The sequence below is a fragment of the Excalfactoria chinensis genome, chromosome 3 (genome assembly GCF_039878825.1).
Source record: "Excalfactoria chinensis isolate bCotChi1 chromosome 3, bCotChi1.hap2, whole genome shotgun sequence".
Taxonomy (NCBI): domain Eukaryota; kingdom Metazoa; phylum Chordata; class Aves; order Galliformes; family Phasianidae; genus Excalfactoria; species Excalfactoria chinensis.
This window is the reverse complement of record NC_092827.1, coordinates 93,423,224-93,443,949: the sequence shown is the minus strand read 5'-3', so window position 1 is coordinate 93,443,949 and position 20,726 is coordinate 93,423,224. Positions and strand designations below refer to the sequence as shown.

Here is a 20,726-nt window from a genome sequence, read left to right as displayed (position 1 = left end):
ATAGGATTCCCAGCATTATTTACAGAAGTTGTCCAGCAATTTTATTTTTAAATAATCTTTTGAATTGGTAGAAGTGATAGAGGTATTAAAAGAAAAATGAGATGTAGGCATTGTTTATTGTTATTAAGCACGGGAGTTTTTGAGTGCATTAGTAATGTCATACTCTGTTACTGTACAGATGTATTTTTGGTCCACTTTCACCACCGTCATAAGAGCAGTTCTCTTTCAAAACATATTAAACATTTCATTTTGGAACAGGAGAACGAAAGGGAATTTATATGAATAAGGCACACTTGGTATTATTTTGTCCTGATATCTGTACCTCGTTTTCTGAACGGTTAAGTGACAACAGAATATCACTAAGTTAGCACTCAGTTACAATGGGTTGGAATTTTCATTTTGATAATCCATATTAATACTTAGATTTTCCTTGGGCTTTTATTTTTTTTTTTTTTTTTAAGGGAAAAGAACAACCAAAAAGCTTGAATACTGAAATTTATGAAAGATGTTCTTTTTCTTAGGCAGCTCTTTATGGTTGTGGCTGCTGGGCTGAAAATACAGGAGCTCATACACCTTACTCCACTGCTGTGAGTACTTCAGGTATTTGCTACTTTTATAAATATTTCAACATGTTGCTCAAATATTTTTGTTTGTTTTCAAAGCCCAAATAAAATATTTATTTGAATAGTGAATTAAAATATTAATTCCATAATACATTGTGTATTCGTATCATTTAGTTTATATGTAAATATGTGTATGTGTGTCAGTATTACCTAGAAACCCATAAATTCATCTTCACTGGTTGCTTACATTTGGTCACTGTACATAAAATTAACAGCCTTGTGAACTGTCCACTTTATAAGACCTCATCTTGTACTGAAAGCAGGTGCTCTGTCTCTTATATATTAAGAGATCTGGCAAAGAATTGTTAAAAGTCTAATGTTTTAAGCAGAATGCTTCTCCTACTGGAAGCCTTTGGTAGATAACTAAGATAGTCTGAGAGTCTTTAACATAAGAGGGTCCCTTGGATACAAAAATACTGCAAATTGTTTTTTTTTCCATCAAAGTAGTTAAATACTATTTAAAGTGGATAATTGATGGATTTTGTCCTTTGTCTCTTCATCTCTGAAATAGAAAAGACAAAACCAAATGACTAAAATACACATCTTGGAAAACATTTATGCAGAAGTTCTGAATTATTGTAAGAGTCACAGGATCCTGAGCATACAAATGTTTTTTGTTCATAATGGCACTTATTGGTCTGCTGTCGTGCAGGTCTGTTCTGTCAGCTGGAATTCTGAGCACTGGAGATAACAGTTGTAGAACCAAGTTCAACAGATCAATAAATGTAACAGGACTGAAGGAGGAGTATAAAAAGGGAAGTAATTAAAAGAGCTGATAAGTAGGGTAATAACTGATTCTGCAGCATAAGACTGGAGAACGTTTCTGACTTGTCAGGATAAGATACTGAAAAGATAACTGTGCTGTGTTAAAAACTAGGTGAATATTCAGAGCGTTGAAAAATATTCTTCCTCTAGAAATTCCCTATCAATTTTAGTTTGAAAGTGCTTGCTTATGTAAGCAAATATATTTAAACACTGCAGAGTCAGGAACCAGAATAAGTGAAAAGCATCAGCTGAGTATTGGAGAATGTTTGTGGAAAAGCTGAGAAGCACACTTTTATTTAATTTTTTTAAACTGATCTTTACATGTCTACTTGATTTTAATTCTATGCAAATACAAAAACCTCAGTGTACTTAAAGGAGATAGCTGAGGTCAATGATAACCTTAAATTGAGATCTCCTTTTTTGCTGGTACTGATTTTGTATGGTGGTAAATGACATTGCAGTATTTATAATTATCACATGCACACACATAAATATATAAATATATTTCAGATCTTCTAGCTTCTGGGACATCACATTAATACTAATCCCAGTTAATTGAACTAGACTGCTGGCAGTCCATGAAGTGTGGCCATCTGTTTACTCAGTGATTTCAAATTCAGACTAGCGGTGTTTAATTAAACTCTTGTTTCTGGGTTTCTGGCTTTCCTTTAAAGTTTGTGTGTGTAAGAGACAGCAAGAGAAAGAGTGGGATATAGAAATGTTTACAGGAAGTGAGAACTCTTCTGTAATCAATACCATTCTTTTTTCCATTTTCAGAAGCTCATAATGTTTTATTTTGTAGTTTATGTTACTGCTGTTATGAAATATATTGATGTCTGAGCATCTGACAGTGTGAACCATGAAACTAATTAAGGGGTGGAGAAATAGAAAAATTAAACTATAGGAAAGATTGAAAGAGTGAAATGTACAGCTTGGCTGGATCACAACAGGAAGTGGGAATGGGGGCATAAACATCTGCAAATATTCAAAAGATGAAATTGCCAAGGCTAAGTAAGAAAATACAGTGTTAATATACTTCATTTTTGCATGAAAGTTTTAGAAAAGAAAAGGTGCTGCCTAAACCCAGCAAGATTCTGAAAGCTCTAAATTGCCAGTGCTTCCTGAGAGAGGATAAATGTTATCACTTGGTTCACCTAAAATCAGACTAGACTGCATCGGTCGTAGTGATCACTCTGTCCGTTATCTACCTCTGCTTCAACACTATGTTTTGCTCACTGCAGATCTTGAGATTTCCTTTTGAACATTGTAAAGGACAGTATTAGAAGTGAAATTTTAAGACAACATGGGTCAAGACAACTTGTTTTATCTCACAATGGTGCTTTATTTGGAAATGCAGTGGCATCATGCATAGGACTGCACATACTTAATTGTGTGGAGTTTATTTACCAGGTCTGGTGTACCTTTTCACATACAGACATGCGTCTCCTCATCATTCAGGTCCATAACATTGTTAAATAATAAACAAACAAAACCATATTTGCAAATCATTTTCCCTTTTGAAGCTTTACAGTCTGGTTTCAGTCACTGTCAGGATTCAATATGTTGACTTATTTTTACTAGTTATTAGACTGGACTCAAATGCCTGTTTTAGGGAAGGCAGATTCATATTGGATTCTGAGTGCTGTGCTCTTGAATAAGTAAATCTGTAGACTAGCTTTTTTCTTTTAACTGTATGTCAGCACTAATTCTGATGTAGTGCACCTACTGTAGTTTTCTCAAGGTGGTGAGTGGGTTGAATAGCAGGCTAATGTTTGGAACGTCATTCTTCTTTTTTTCAAGAGAATGCTAAGAATGGCTGTTGAGTCACCGGCTGGGTCAGCAGTGCATCTAAACTGGTGAGAGAAGAAATGTTTCAAGGCTCTGAGCTTTTTAATAAATGATGTTCCTGCCAGAAGTCTGCTGCCACATGAAACCATGCCCTTGCCACTGCTTACATAAATCTGTTTCCTCATTTATCTGCTCCACGTCTCCTCTTGGGCTGATTTTATTGTTATCCTATGCGCAGATTACAGGGAATATTTTATTTCAGCCCTACGCATCTACACGTCTGTCTCTTCCATCTGTGGATATTATTTCTAAATTTACAGTATGTCATAACTTTGCACATCTTTTAATTTGTCTGTAACTTATAAATTGGCAGAAGTTTCTGCTGGTATTTTCTATGGGGACCTTTTTCTTCTGTATGAAAAATGAATTAGATTTTTGTCGTATTTGATATATTGAGTAGTGAAGGTATAGGCATTTACTATTCCCTGTTAAATGCTTAGCAAAATTCATCCAATCACGTTTAAAAGAAGTCTCAAATGAAGATTTCAATTCTGATTTGTTTGGAAGTTTTGTCAGTAGGATACTCTGAACTATCAAGTGCTAATATATTCTAAGCCCAATGTTTCAAACCTTCCGTAAAGATTCTTTATGAAACTGCGCATTGCACATCTGCGGTGTTTTAGGCTTTTTAACAAGCTACAGAGAAAAATTCAAGAGAGTTTGTTGAATCAGTGTGTATATACAGAAAAAGGGTGTTTTTTGGCTTTAGTTCTCTGCAAGGAATTTTTAATGGCCAGCATTTATTTTAAGCCTAACTATTTTGGGCTCATGCTTATGAAACTGCTCATGTCTGGGTTTTCGAAGCTGCAATAAGAAAAGGATTGAACAGGTTGGGGGAAGCCTCTGGTTGTAGGGAAAAAGAAGCTGGGGTAGTAATTCAAAATGTACAGAATACGAACTCTTGGAAGTTGAAATCCACTCAGAATTGGCAGAAATACAGGAATAGACACACTGAGCCTAAGTGGAGCTCCAGATGGTTTGCTGCGCTTGTTTCAAATAGAGAATGGTTGCAGGTCAGCTGGGAAAAGTACTGGAATGGAACTGGCACCTCCACACTGTTATCCAACCTTCTAGTGATTTGTGACACTGGGACTTTATGAGCTGGAGATGTCCTTCATTTCGATAGGTCAAGACAACTTTCTAAAGATGTCTTATTTCCATTTCTATTTAGAAGCTCGGTTATTTAATCCTTGATGGGAATGTGGGGTTGTTTTTCTTGTTTGTTTGTTTTTTTTACTGTGATGACTGACCTCTGTAGAAGCTTTCTTGGAAGAAGTGTTAGTACGAATGCCACAGTTCATAATTCAGTTGTTTTTCTACTTCAAGTTTTATTAATTTTGTTGTAAAATCCTTCTCTTGAAGCTTCAGTTTGAGGCATATCTTTCACTGCCTTCCTCATAAAAGGGAAAAAAGGGTTGCCATAAACATACTTCACTAAAAGTACATCTGAATTCATGTACCTTTTTTTAATGGTCATGCCTTATTTGAAGATACTCTTTTACATCTTAATCGTCTGTTGGCCCTCTGGATGCTGGCAGGCTTCCTCCTTTTGACATGTTCAGAAAGGATTTAGCGTTAGTTGTTACGCCTTTAGCAAGTTTTTTTTTGGCCATTTTTCTCATGATTTTTTTATTGAATATGCCAAAGCTGGTGGTTCTGAACTTGTCTGGGCATGACTTCAACTTTTTGAACAGTATTTTCTTACCTCTAACAGTCTCTTGGCCTTGTTTAGCCACACTGTCTTTTGACTGTATTTTTTTTGGCTTTTCGAAAGATACTTCGTGGTTCATAATGTGCAGGATATTGTAAAACTCATATTTTATGGATATAGTTTAACAGGGGGTAAAATAACTGAAATCAAAAGATGAAGACAGGAATGGAGAGACACTGGGATTTAGGAGTGATTTTGAGTGTAATGGGTGCTAAGTTCAAGGTCTGTTTTGTAGCTGTTAGTCTGAAAGTCAGTTCCTGTGTAAGCAAGTAAAAATCTTTCTGATTTTGCGTAGTTCTTGGTAGACATTTTAAAACACAAACTTTGCATTATACGTATATATATTTTCCTGAAAGAAATGTGGCTGAGAGACTTCTGGCAACTTAAGGCTAAACACTACAGGAATGCTGTAAGTATATCAAAGCTAGTATTAAAAATCAAGAAATGTGGAGAATGTTGTTACAGACATAGCTAAGATACCTGTGCATCCTTAACCAACAATGTAATTAATGCAAGAATGATGGTAGAGATTGAGTGAAGGCTTGTTAAATGAGAAAGACATTACCACTGGCTTTTGTTTAGCATAAATGTAAGAAAGAGGAAAAGTGGTTAATGGATTAACATATTAGAAAACAAGTATTTTGATTTAAAAGTTCATGCTTGTATGCATGCATGCACATACATGCTCATGTTCATATGTTCACTCATACATGTAATACAGCCTTCCCTTTCATGCACATATGCAAACTAAAAAGAAACAACAACTAAAACAACCCAACAAAAGCAAGCTCTGAGGGCCACTTGGATCTCTTTAGTAAATGTCTTTTGTTGGTATATGGATGTAAACACAGGAAGATGGGTATTATTTGGCAGGAAAATATTTGTGAACAGAACCCAACCACAGGAGAAACAATAGTCTGTCTTTTGGCTGTACTTTAAGAAAGCATTTCCTATGTCTTTGACTTGTATTATGTTCATGAAAAAAATGTGTATAGTTTTGCATTCAAAATAATATCAAGTGTGACATTGAATCTCCTCCCCAGCTGGGACATCCATGGCGATTGTGAATATTGCTCTACTAACTGTGCCAAAAAGAGGCAGGTTATGTTTTTCCTGGGAGATAAGTTGAAAAGTAATAATTCTTTTTTAGGATATGCAGAGCCTCAGATGTAAAATCTACAGTAACAGCTAATGGGGGAGGCTTTGAAAACAAAACTGTAAGTGGAATTCTTGTGTGGAAATGAACAGACTGAGAATTAGGTGTTGCATTCCTTTTTAACTTCTTACTGGTAGCAGTACCCTTTCTTCATGCATAATTCCTGTGCTTTGTGTACACGTATATGTAGCAGTCTGAAACCATCAAGCCTTTTAATACTGCATTCCTGAAGACAGGCAGAAGGTCTCACATCATTTAGGAAATTCAAAAATTCTGTGGCAGAAGGATTAAAAGTTTCTGACTTTCAGTAGAATTCAGATGATGGCAGTGTTTTAGGAGTACTTATTTACGGTATGTGTTTTGTGTAAATAAACAGACCGACCAATTATTTTGTGCTGGTGAATTCATGAACATCCTAAAGAATGGATTGTTAAGCTGTAAAGTCAAACCCTTCTTTTCTCCTAAATACATTAGAATACTTCCAGAGATGTTTTGGATGGGCTTTTCTTTTGATGCAACATTCAGTGAAGTGAAAAACAGCACATTTTATCTTGTAAGGAATCATAGAATTGCTTATGTTGGAAGGAACCACTTGAAATTATCTCCACAGATGGAGATTGCACAACTTCTCTGTAGCGTTTGACCGCTCTATTATAGTGAAGGATTCTCTTGTGTTCAGGTTGAATTTTGTGTCTCTTAATTTGTGCCCATTGCCTCTTGTTCTGCCAGCGGGTTCCCTTGAGAAGAGTCTGACTCACTAATATTCATTTGCTCCCATCAGATATTTGAACACATTGATAGAAGGAGAACTGAAGAGAGTTGTTTCACAGTGAGCTGAGTTACACACTGGGTGTGTTCCTTTGCCAGCACTAACAACTATGTGGCTATGTAATGAATTCACAAACTAATCCTCTTTTCTAAAGCTTTAGGTATGGCTTTGTTTTCTGTCAGACTGTAAAATTACTCTTAGATAATTTGAATTTATTTGACATAAAAGTTCATCAATTGTGGCTTTCCAAACTTCATGCATACAAGTTAGTGCTGCCCACTTTCTCTCCTTTCTAAAATTGCCGTCAGTATGGAAACAAACATATTTACTCTTCCTCTTCCTGCATATTCCTGCTCAAACTTTTACTGCTGTTCAGTTCTGTTTTTCTTTCCGGCCCATGGTGTACTTTGTGGATGATATTGTTGACAAAGCAGAGTAGGTATTGTGGAATACAAAATGCCATCTGTAAAGAGATGCATTGTGTTTGTTAAATTGATGCTCACGCTATGCCACAGCCAATGTTTCCCTCTCTTCTTTTGGAAGGCACCAAACCATTGACTTCAGCCTACTTGAAAACTCATTTCAGCAGGAACCACAGTTATCTGCTAATGTGAAGAGAAAATGTTTCTTAAGGAAGCTTTAATCTAAATAGATTGGCGCAAACTCTACGGCTATGCACTGATGGCAGTGGTGGCTGCTGTGGTTCAGTTTGTCAGTTCGACCTGGGCCCTTCTGAGCCCACAGGTCTAGAGTAATTTCACAAGCAAATCTTGTATCCTGCATGGGTTGTTTAAGCTACATTATGATAAGTATGTATTGTCTCTCAAAATCAGTCTGATCTTGTAAGGTTTGGAGAGTAATGGGTAATGTAATGCACCACAGATGAAGTAGCTGCATATGGAAAAGAATTACGTCAGTGATGTGGCAGTGAAGCAGAGATTACAGGAAGAAAGATCTATCTCCAGACAGATCAGTATTTACCTCTGAAGTGAATACTTCTGTCAAGAGTTCAGGCTTTATGTCCAGATGCCTTTTGGAGGTGTTAGTTCTCTAGCATGTGGAGCTCTGAACTAACCTGCTATGACCAGAAGGCTGTGTGAAGAGAGAGGAAGCGATAGGCAGAGGGTGATTTGTGGAAGTGGTAGTGTTACGGAGCAGTCAGATAAACACTCTGTCTCTGACTTAAACATTATTCTGTCAGCGAGAGGAAGCGATTGCACAGTTAGCTAATACATAAGCTGTCTTATTTCCTTTCCTAAAAATTCAATGTAATGACCGTTTGTTGTTGGAACAGCGTACCATTTTTTGCAAAGAGATCAAGAGCAGCAAAGCTTCTGATGAGGGCAAAGGCAAAGAGATCATTTGTGACTTTCCGTTTCAGTTTAACTAAAATTAATCTTTCAAAACACATTAAAGACAAAAATGTAAAACGTACCTTCTTTTGGAAGGAGCTACAGTTATTCTTCATTCTGTTTTCTCTTAGAGATGCATCATCTGAAATGCTTCTTCAGTTGACACAAGCAGCTTTTCCATAGTTGATGTTATCCGGCATTTTCTAGTTTTTGAAAGTGACGGATTCCTAAATTGGCATTCATTTATTTAGTTATCTTTGAAACTGACTGTAAAATTGTAGAATAAGTTTACTTGTTCCACAGAATGATTTTAGGTTTTTTGCTCATAGGAAAGAGTTAAAGGTGTAGAAAGAACAGAGCTCCTTCGAGAAGATACTTCAGACATAGTTTTTCCCGATGCTAGATTTGTGTTTTGTTGTCTTTGAAACCTACCCAATTTTACAGAAGTTGCAGCCTTTTTGAAAATTTCAGTTTGCATGTTCTTGGTAGCTATTTGTTAGGTTGGAAGTTAAATCATCCAAGAATGTTTTGGCTACAACAGGAATGTGATCCATTGATCCCTCTAGGATCGATGCATTTGGCACCGTACAGAACTTTGCTTGCAGGTGTTCTTCCTGGCAGCAAGTCAGTAAGTAAAAATTTTCCCCCACTGGTATGAAGGCAAGATAATGCAGCTGAGAGGAGTACAGCAAGCTAACAATTATGCTGTTTTAATTTAGTACTGCAGTGCATGATGCTAGACCATAGCATTCTCCGTCTTTTCAGAATTAGATTTCAAAATCTGAAATGTTTTTATGTTTCTATTTTAATAGGTAATTCACTGTTATTGGTATCTTCCAAGCAAAGTCTTTTACTGTATTGTAGTTTTTAACACCATTGTCTTGTAGGATTTTAGTCATCTCTTCCTCAGGATCCCAGTACTAGCAGCAGGAGCTTACTGTAATACAGGTTTGGAGCTTACCGTAATACAGGTTTCATTGTGTTTCTATTAGGCACAAGAATCTACATCAGGAAATAAAGCAGAAACAGTAATTGGTAACTTGTAAGCTGATATTTGTTTTCTAGGCACTACTCAAAATAATAACATAAGAACTGAAACAACTTGAAAGGGCCAGGTTCAGACTCTGCTGTATGAAATACTGAAACACAAATAACCTGTAATTTCTGTCTTTAGCTTCTGAAAAGAGAAGAGTCATATTTTGGCAGCGGAGTGTACTGGATTAATTTTTCCATTCTCGAATGCGAGTAACGCAAGTTTCCATTTTGTACTCCTTTAAAACAAGCTCCAACACTTTGTATTGAGGTACTGTACATTTCAATAGCTAGACGGGCTCAGGCAGCTTGTCAAAGCTCCATAAGCTCTCTGCTTATGGCTTGCAGAAAGAAAGCTAGATTTTCATTTCTCCTTCCATTCAACAGGAGTCTCTTTCATGTCTGAAAATTGAAAACGCGTGTTTTTCAGTGTGGTGCATGGATGTGTGTGTGCCCTCTGGCACACCTGTTTCTAATTTCCTGACTTGAAAGCATCTCCCATCAAAAGAAGCAGAAAAACAATTTCTTTCTGACACGCTGCTCGGAGGCCCTTGCTTCGCAGAAGGCCTTCCTTTCGTTTGCCATCTTGGTTCCATTGGTAGGACATTATAAGATGCAGAGCACACATTGTATGGGATGTTCGGCTTATATTGTGCTGGGTTCTTTCCCCTCTTGTTGTGGTTATTTTAAGCATTAGAAATCCACTTGAGAAGTCACTATGTTGAGGGAAAAGCAGTAATTTAATCCATCATTTCTTACACGATGCTGAAATTAAGAACTAAATTCTACAGCAAGTTAACATTTTTATAACCTTCGGGTTAGGTAGAGTGTTATTGTTTGGTACTGAAGGTTGGCTGTGCTAATTTGAATATTAATGCTCAGATTTCTAATAATTTCTGCAAGGTATTATCTGGTATAAAATAATATCAAATTAACAGCTGAGAATCAATGATAACAACCTTGAAAATCAGTAATTTGACTGTGAAAGCTGTGTAGGCTAACTAGTGAATTACTACGGAATACAGCAGCTAACTACTGAATATCAATTAGGAAGGATAAGTACAAACTTTTAAGCACTACCTTTTGTATTACTGACTTTTCTGTTTTCTCAGTTCAGTGACTGATGCTTTCACAAACATCTGGATTAGTTCCACATCTACTGTCCTGCATTATGTACCTGTCCAGCGATACACTATTGAAATGCATTGGTTTAGTTTACTGGCAGGATAAATAGAATGAAACTGTCAAAGAGGCTTAAAGGAAGTGCTTCAAATAACACTTGAAGTGCAAAAAAGCTTAGCTTGGTTCTACCACATAATTCATACACTTAGAAAACTTGACTTTGGTAAGCTTTGATCATTGCTAATATGATCTGACGTATCACCGGTGAAGAACCAAAAATGTGAATCAAAATACATACTCTATGTAACTTCATAGAGTATACTGAAAAAGGGCAGATCTTTAAATGGGTTAATAATTCACATTAATACCTGCTGAAATATGTGACCCTGAAATATTTTTTGTCTTGCGTATATATTGACATTGAGTACCAAAAACATGCTGCGTAGAGAATTGCCTGCTATTGGAATTATGAATGACTGTGGAAAAAAACGTTATCATTCGTCAATGTAGTAACAGGCTTCCATGATTGGTTCCCATCTTTTAGTTTTCTGCAGAACGGCATGTATCTCACTTGTTGCACAGCACTGTACAACATAACAGGTACTTCTGGTTTGCTTGATCTGTGATTCGCTAATTAACAACATCTGCTTTGTGGGGCATGGAGTGCAGGAAGGACCATTTTGCTGTGCTCTCGGCATGTTGGGAGCTTTGTGTTTTTCTGTGCTATTTTTGGCTGAGACAGTAACTTGAAAGAACTACTGATACATACACAAATGCTAAATTATAATAAGAGAACAGATGAAAGAGAGACCGTGGAGAAAAAAAGGAGACTGTAGATTCTCCAGTTGTTCTTGCGGGGACCTTGTATGAATCAGTGAGGAATGCCTGAGTAGGAAAAGTGGTGTTCTCAGAGATGACACATTTAAATACTCACAGAGGAGGGAAGTAATATTTCATGGCTGGTCAGCTTTACTTTGAGAGAAACACTACATCAGAAGCTGTTCTAACGATGTGATCCAAGATGGTCTGTCTCTGAAAGACAGTTCTGTTGCTTTTTGTATCATGTCCAGGGCCAAAGCAGTTTTCAGACAGCGCTAGAGACTTCTAAGTGTGACTTAATGAAGTAGGGTTGGATGTGCTTTGTTTGTTTCTTTGAGTTTTCAGATCTTTTGTTTTAAGTGTGAATTAAGTGTACACCTGTTATGCACTATCCCTCTTTGCTTCCTATATCATAGTAGACTGTTCCTGACATGACTTGGGAGCCTTTAGGAATCTATTTTTAAAATTCATTCCCTCTTAATCCTAGAAGCTGGAAACTTGCATCAAAATGCTACTCTTTATCCTGTCTTTTGATTTGTTTATTCATTTATCCAAACAGAATTTTGCTCACTTTGCCTAGAGTAATCCTAAAGAATAATAACTTGCACCTATGAACATGGACAACAGAAGGCGACATGCTGTTTGTGCAATATTACCGCGTTAGGAAAATACGCTGATTACTATATGAAACAGATTTTCTTTGAGAAGCACTTGGGTAACTCAGTACAGTTTTCCAGATAGTCATCTCCATTTGACTCACTCCTGTGTGAAGTCTTACAGAAACTTTAGTCTGTCATTACAAATTGTTTGCCTCTAAGATATAATGAGCTTTAGGTTACCAAAGAAGTCATCATCCTGACTGGGAAGGAATGATAAAATGATTTAGGCTCTGTTTACACGAAAGATACTAAAACAAGCACGGTTGAACTTTAATGCAGAATTGAAATTTCTTAGAGAATCCCTGTTGGTTTGATTTCAGTGTAATTTTGTTACAAACTCTGGGGTGTAGTAAGACGCATAATTAAAGGTCACATAATGTGAGACAGTTAAGCAAATGAAGCAGACTTGGATTTCCACTAGCATATGTGCATGATTTGGGAATGTATTGAAGTAGCTCTGACTGTTGCTGTCTTGGTTCAAGTTAATATAAGCCTTTCTCAAGTTGGCTCATACTGGTGCTGGTTAGGTTACAAGTGAATGAAGTTATAAATGTGAACCCACAATTTATATTGTATGTTATAAATCAGGTTTAGACCGCTGTAATTCCTTACGCTTTCATTTTGTGATTAGCCCTTGTGTAATCTGCAATATTTTCCCAGTTTAAGACAACAGAGATGTCGTGGTCTGCTGCACTTGTAGACAGTTCACACTGTAGTATTTGCTTCTAACTTGAGATAAGAGGAAGTGCAATTCTATCGTGATAATTGTTTTTCCCAACCTTCATCTGTTCTGAGTATGTGAGACGCTACTTATTTACTTCTCTTGTTCAAAAATAGATGTTCCTACTTTAAAAACTGAAGGAGGAATTTTTTTCCTTTCAAAAAGTGGGGGTGGGGATATTGTTTTCATTAGTTATCTGTCCCTGCAGATTGCTGGCATGTGATGTGCTGAAAGATTTTTACTTGCACTGCCAGCAGCAGTCCGTATGTTTACTGCCTTGTAGGTTGACATAAATACAACAAAAAGAAATCACTTTGTCTGTGGGGATGTAGAGATGTGTGATGTGTTAGTAGAATTGCAGGGCTGCTTTCCTTGTGGTTCATCCTGGATCACATCAGTGGGCTGCAGCTGTTCGTAGCCCATATTAAGTTTTCCATCTCTTCAATTTTTTTTGTAGAAGACTCGATGTTTTGGGAACTCTTCAATAAAGTTATTCTCTTGGGGCAAAATAAGATAATACATCATGCTCAAAACTGCCCATTGTCTTTTTGATGCCAATTTAAGAATTACTTAAATTTTGAAGTAGTAACATCTGTTTTTATTACTACTTAGAGATGAATAAGCTCGCTCTTATTGTTTCTCATTTGGTTGATTCAACTCCCATGCTTCTTATCTCACATTAGGTATAAATCTTATCTGTGAAGGTGTTAACAAGTGTTGCTCGAGAAAAAGTCAGCTTGCTAGCTTTTTACTGGAATATATCCTTATTTAGCTTCATTCTTCACAGCTAAGCTTCATAATGGTATCTCTTATTTATTTTTTTAATAGCTGTGTTGTGATCTATGGGCAAAATGAATTAAACAGCTTTTGCATGCTCTTGTTTCATTAACTTGCCTTGAGATAACTCTCAATTGTATTATGAACAAAAGGTTACCAGGCTCAATGAACCGACAGACCCTCCTGTAAGTGGTGTTGAAGACACTGTATTGTATGATACTTTTAAGTATCCTAACCAGGGCTCTTTTCTCAATAACTGGAGAGTTATACTAGACAGTCTCTGCGTTTCCTCTTGTGCTCTCAAGAACTGTCTTTCTTTGCTGTGTAATTGCTGTAGTGTTTTAGCTCTTTCATTTTCCTCTAAGTTTATAACTGCCTTGTACTTAATCTGTTTACAAAGAATTTTTGGTCTTTCTGCAGTGCCAATTTTATGTAGATTCAATGCCAGAGTACCCCACTTCAAACAATTCAGGGTAATTTAATTCTATTGACCAGGAGACACTGCCCATTTGAAGGAGTGTGCAATTGAAGTCTAAGGTGGGAATTTGATGGTGGAAGATGCAAGATTTTGGGACGTGTAGCCAGAGTTTTTCTGCAGTCTGATCTCTGTGCTTGTTCATTGACTTGTAATGCATTCATAGTGCTCCAGAAGGACTTTTGTTTCTTTCTTATTTTTATTTTCTGTCTTGGAAACGTTGGGGGGGTGGTTAGGGGGAATGGGTGAAGGGGTGAAGGAATCTTATTGTCTTTTTTTTTCCTGATATTTTAGCAGTTTTGAGGAACTCCTTCTGCCCTTTTGGGAAAGGATATAATTGAGTGCCAAGTGACCAGAAAGATTCCTAAAGAAGGTTGCTATGTTAACTGGGCCATAGAAGCAATGGCAAGAACAAGAAATCAGTGGGAGCTCCAAGAGGCAGTGCTAGACCTGCCTATAAGTGTTTGTGCAGTGGTGTGTCCAAAGCCATCAGTGCTCAACACTCAGAACATTGGGTAGCACGGAGATGAGGCAGCTGGCTGCAGAATAGGCAGCTTGGATTGGATTTATTTGTCCTTTCTTTGTGCCAAATATAGGCTGGCTTCATCCGGACTGGCTCAGTTTCCTCTGCTTAGGGCTTGTTCATGCTTCCAGTAAAGTGAAAGTTACTCGTGGAGACTGAGCTGCTTTTGTCTGAAGCCAGCCTAGGTCAGATGCCTCACCAGCTCTGACTCTGTGCCTCATGAATGAAGTAAGGTGACTTCCAGCCATAGATTGTCTCTGGAAACTGTGTAGGTACATTTGTGTAGCTCTACACCTGAGCTAATAAGACCAACTGGATTAGAGCTGATTTTTTTTTTTTAGTGGAGACAGCACTGTGCTTGCATCCGTGTTACCGAGAAATAGGCTAGAATCATATAGGAATAATTGAGAATTGACTGTATTTGACTTCTACACATTCAGCTTCTCATGTTCAGCTACCTAACTGGCTTTTGGTCCTAATACACTTTGATGTTGCATATCTGATCAAACTGCAGTCACCTCATTATAGCTGATTAAAATCATTGCCACATCACAGCAGTTAGTTGTTTTTTTTTTCCTCGCTGGATTGCATGTTTGATTTTAACTGGCACTTGGTAAGACCTCTTCTAGCTGCTTCATCTACTTTCTTGCCACTGAGGAAACGTGAGTGGGAAGCACAGCAGTAGAATGATTTCTGTATGCGTCTTGACCGTCACCAATATGTTTACATGTCCGGGAAGTCTTTTATCCAGTAAACATTCACTGTACCAACTGAGCATTGGCTTCAGTTCTCTGTCCCAAAGAATGTTGCTGGAATGGAAAGTAGCATGGCAGAAAAACAGCAGATGTGAAAGTGCTCCTACATACTAACACTGATGGTTGAGTAGTTTTCCTCATAGGCAAATTTCATTTTTCAGTTCCTTTAAGATAAGCCTTTGAAGATGATATGAATTTTTATCAATAGTTGAATTAGGAGACACACTGACAAAGTAACGCAGCTGAAGATAAGTTCACTTATTCCTTTGTTGACAGAAGACTGAATCAGATGGACTGAATCATGCAAAGGGGTTATTGTGTCATTCACTAAAGATGTTCTTGATTAAAAGATATCATTTTTATAAGATTAATCCTTTAAAAATGTTTACTGTGTACAATAAACTGCACCCAAGGATCATTCCTGTGAGAATGACAATTAAGTGGATTGAGGGAGAACTGCAGGATCTGGACAAAGATGACAAGTCAGAGGCAGTTTTGCTGTTTCTTCTCTCTGAATTTAACCTTTTTTTGCTTTGTGCAGTACATGCAGAATATGTTGTATACTAACGATAGAGTATTTTCATAGTACAACCTATATTTTGACTATTCCTCAACTTTATGTTTCCTAGGTTGTGGAGAGCACCTTGTCCGTACCATACTGGCCAGAGAATGTTCGTGTGCTTTGCAAACAGAAGATGCCCACCAAGCTCTCCTAGAGACTATGCAAAACAAATTTATTGGTAAGTATCTGGTACTAATTGCCTGAGCATTTCACAACATTGTTTAAAATGCAATTAACCCTAGTAAATAAAGGTAGGAAGCTTATTTTTGTGATTTCTCTTGAAACCTTATTTGGTTGGCTTCAGATTTAGTGTTGTGTTACAACTAAACAATGTTAAATCAAACTACAAAGGAATATTTTAGGAAACCTAAAGGAAAGCCCTTGGACATTTTTCAATTGATATGTGAGTCAGAGAATACCCGGAGAGGTTTGAAAGAAGAATTTCCTGTCTGAATCATTGGCTGTGGTGTGCAATTGCATGCTTCAGAGATGGTTTAACCATTTAGCATTAATAAAAATTGTTCATCACATTAACCCCTTATAAATATAGCAGACCTCAAAACCCCTGCATGTTCTAATTGAATAGACACAGATTCTGGTTTGTGATTTACATTATGAAATTGACATCATAAGTTTCATTCTGACAGCGTTACATTTGACTGTTAGAGAAAGAGCTATCTTCATACGAGAAGGCTGCTCTTAATAGTCTGCTGCTGTGCTGCAGTCAGTTTTAGGTGCTGTGTAATGCAGAATCCTGGTGTTTTTCCCAGATATAGTATATAGTTGATATAGTTGAAGTAGTACAAATGTAACTTTTTAATCTGACCACTTATTTCAGTGCAGGAAGTCAGGAATATATCAGTGCAGAAAAACAGGAATTCCTGACTAAGAGATCTTCAGAAATGAGACCTGATAGTGTCACCAATTAGTGACAGGACTCTGCAGGTACTGTATGGAAGTGACCTGCCTTCAGGAAAACCAGGTTTTTGGTCTCCATACTCTCAAAACTTGCTGTGCTGTTTGTTGTAGCAAACCAAAAGGAAACATACATTTAGAATATCCCAATTTCCTTTCATTTTAGCAAACACAGACATGTGAGCACTAACAACAGCTATTAATAAAATACTTCTTAATAGCACTCTGTAGAAACTGGTTGATAAAAGATAAAGAAGTTCAGGAACTGTTTAGTTGAAGTTCTTTTTTCAAGCCACTTTGAGGTTTTCAGTTTTTCTTTTCTGTTGTTCCTGTTATTCTTTGTACAAACCATTATCAAAAGTGCTGTTCCTTACTGTTTCTCATGGTGAAAATGTCTTTAATGTGATCAATCAATTTTGCTCATCTTTTCTTTTTTTATCCTCCCCTACTTTGAATGTATTTTAGCACGTTTTTATTTTAAATGTGAACTGGCAATTATGTGACATTATGAATTATTTTCTTTGAAAATTTTTGTATTGGGCTTAAGAACATATTGAATATTGCTTAGTTTTTTGCTATACCTGAAACTATCAGTTGCAGAGAAAGAGGAGCTGGACAGAGATACTGGGCTAACAGTGTGATATCTTATTGCCTTGGGAAAACAGACTTAAAACAACAAAACAGGGGAAAGTGACAAGCTGGGGAGGCAGGATCATATTCATGCTTTATGTGGTAGGCAAGCTGGAAGAAAAGTGTTTTATAGTTCCTCACAGTAATTTCTTGTGTAAATTAGCTGTGGGTCTCATTTCTATTCTCAAAACTTATCATTGCGGGTTTTTGTTATCCATTAGTAGGGATACATATTACCTTCTCAGTGGCATTTCAGGGCAGCATTGAAGTAAAATGCTTGAGTCCTGTGTTTTGATTAGAAATAAAGAAATCTAGTTTGCCCTCAGCTGACCTGTGAATAAAGACTGAGAAGACTTCAAAATCCAGATACGTTCATTGTTTACATGTAACACATCTACATGCACGGTTGTAGCAAATTGTGCAATTCTGAGGGACTTTGCAATTTTGCAGAAGTAATGCAAAATCACGTTGTGCTAATATAGTGCAAGAGTTGCCAAATGCATACCACATAAACATAAGGTAGTAAATAGTTCAGGGTTTTTTTTTCCTACCAATTTTCATGGACTGCTGATGTATTATTTCTTACCTCTAGATGTATGGCACAATTCGGAATTACTTACCAGTCCTAAGCATATAAACGTAAAATGAGTTAAAATAACTTACTAGCCTGCTTGCTAATGGCATGGATTCTTTCCTTGATGATAGTCTTTTCTAAAGCCCTGTTTTGTGGCAGTGTCAAGATTTATCCAGAATTATGATGGACCAAGGCCAAAAAAAAATTAATAGCTCTAACAAAGCAGAGCTGGAATGTTTTGTAAGAAGTCAGAATGTGTGTTACTTGTATTGGAGGGAGGAACAGCTGATTTTGGCAGTTGCCATCAGATTGGTGCTTCCTGTTTACAGAACTCTTCAAATCTCCACAGAGTCCCGGGAATCCTTCCAGCTAGGGAATGCCTGGCTTAAACAGTGAGTGCTGTTTAAACAGCAGGTGATGAACAAAGTAATGGCAGATGTGCTTGTCTCATGCTTTCTCAGAGCCAACTTGCTGTGAACGATGAGCAATTGATGGTTAGAACAGAGGTGGGAGAAATTAAATTTCAACTGCTTCTAAGTTGAGTGGGTTTGATGTCTTCTGTAGAGGAATGCTAAAGCCGTTGAAGAATGGTGCTCTGTAAACAGAAATATCTTCCATACAGAAGAACAGAGGATTTTGTTACTCATCATTCCTTTCAAATAAGGCCAAGTTTGTGGAATGTAGACTTAGAGTAAATGTTTGTGTCATCTCACTGGCGGGAAATCTAGGCTTTTAGCAATGGCAGCGTTTTGAATTCTGGTTTAAAGTTTCTTATTAAGTCTTAGAAGGCAGTGAGCTAATATACATAGGTGGACCCTGATATTTGTTCTTCCCTTAGCAGAAGAGTGGTCATCTATTCTTGTACTTACAAACAGTTCTTCAGTTCTCAGATGAGCAGTGTCTGCAAGAAGGTTATAACACCATGATGACACTGAAACTTTCCCTTTTAGAAGTCTTGTGCCAAATGCCTCCCTTGGGAGAAGCAGCTTGGACAGCTAGGAATCGTTGTTTTCTCCATTATGAGTTAAGCTGAAAAATCCTTGTGTTTAACCTGTTGCCAGAGTGCCAGCAAATGTCATTACAATGCTGCATCGCTCTAATCCTTGCAGTATCCTCCTGAAAGCAGAGAAAGCATGCTATGGAAGCTTTAATATGCCTTCTGTCTGTGATACAGAGAAAGAGATTTGAGAAAAGAATGAAGTGATCCTGAAGTTTCATGTAACGTATTTCATCCATGGCAAGGTTGAGATTTCACAAGTTTGTGTGTGGTGGCAGGCAGCACTGAGCAGAGCTCTGCATTATCTATGCAGTAAAACCCTCTAAAAAACTACCATGACATGTTGGTGTTATCCTCAGGTTAGTCTAGGTCCTGCCTGTTTTAACTTCTTATTATCATAAGATATAAAATCTCAGGTTTCAGACAGCTTTGCTTGAACATTTAACAAAGGATGCTGCTTGAAATTAAAAGCTGGCTTCATTTAGTGCTCTTATATTCCTCTGATGTTTATTTAAATTGCTAGCTTGATACATAGTGTGATACATAGCAGAAGCACAGGGGTGAACAGCTTCATTTTAAAGATGTTCTGTACAGAAGCTGACAAGGTGCAGTGATGTAGGTGAAATACAGACCTAAGAAAATCTGAATTTCACTCATGTTGTGAAAGCTGCACAAGAAGATGCAGAACTATTTAGCTGGAGGATGCTACAGCACTTAATTGGTTCCAACACACCACATTCAGTGTTCAGAGCAAAGTTCTGAAGACTTTGAAAGCTAATGTAAACAGGGAAGCTGGTCATGGTTTCTCTACTATAGGAGACTATGAATAGCAGACATCTGATGAACAACTGGTTTGTCCTTCAGCTGGATAACTGTAAAGAAAACACTTCTTTTACTGTTAAATGTCAGATCTGTGCATCTGTCTACTAGATGCAAATCAGGAAGTAGCACAGGGTCAGAAATGATTAGCACATATTGATCGTATCTTAAAAAAAATAGTGGTTTGGACTGAGTGCTCTTCAGCTGCTTATTTGAAATTTCTTTGCATTGCTTCAGCCCAGTTCTGAGGCTGAAACTGCGTCTTGGTCTTCAGCTATGGTTGCTCTTCCAGAACATGGTGGGATCAGCAAATGTGGAGCTGCCTTGAAGATGTTTGCTTGTTTTTCAGAGACTGTTAGCGCAGATCAACAATGTACAAAATATATAACTAAAAACTTGGTAATGCTTTCCGTGCGTCAGTAATAACAATATTTGAGCCTTGAAAGAAAGAAAAGTGTTCTGTCAAACATAATTTTGTGGTGAGGTGAGAATTAAAATATGTATTTTATTAGGTTGGATTTTACTACTGCTTCTCTCAGGTGTGACCAGCCAGAGCTAGCATTGTTTTTAATGCCCACCTACAAGTTTTGCTTTGGATTTTTCTTGCCAAATTCTTCATTGTTACATCAGTATAAATGAAAAGGAACAGTGAGTTTCACTGACACTTAAACTGATACTGCCCATGTTTTTGTAGCTTTGTGATTAGCAAGCGATGAGATCAATTGATGCAATTAAAAATATCTTTTAGTAGCAGGCATATTTGTTTTTACTGATTTTTTTTAATTGTCTAGCAAGATCCATCATTCTTAAGAGTACAGAGAGGGCAAAACTGATGTAGAAACATGGAAGTCAGATCACTTTTCCCTTCTATTGTGAAACAACGATGGCTTTCACATACATACACTGTTTCAGCTTTTCTCTGTTTAAAAACTGATTTGATTATATATATATTTATATATGAAAAATGCCATTATCAACATTGTTGCATTGTTGTTGTTAGTATTATTATTTTACCAAAGTTATTTTACCTATTCTCTCTTTCTCTTGAAGCCTTGGCCATATTAAAATCATTTTTAGAACTGAATTAATGACATATGTTCATAACGTTTGAATTCACAGTGT

General features: G+C 37.0%; 1 protein-coding gene across 4 annotated transcripts in view; it reads left to right on the top strand.

Annotated features, from left to right (window-relative positions):
- TASP1 (taspase 1) overlaps positions 1-20,726 on the top strand; it is a 72,706-nt gene that overhangs the window by 32,867 nt on the left and 19,113 nt on the right. For all 4 annotated transcript variants that reach the window (XM_072331687.1, XM_072331688.1, XM_072331686.1 and 1 more), the window contains 2 exons: positions 522-600; positions 15,737-15,847. In XM_072331687.1, coding sequence (XP_072187788.1) covers positions 522-600; positions 15,737-15,847 — 190 coding nt within the window. The remainder of the gene's footprint in view (positions 1-521; positions 601-15,736; positions 15,848-20,726) is intronic.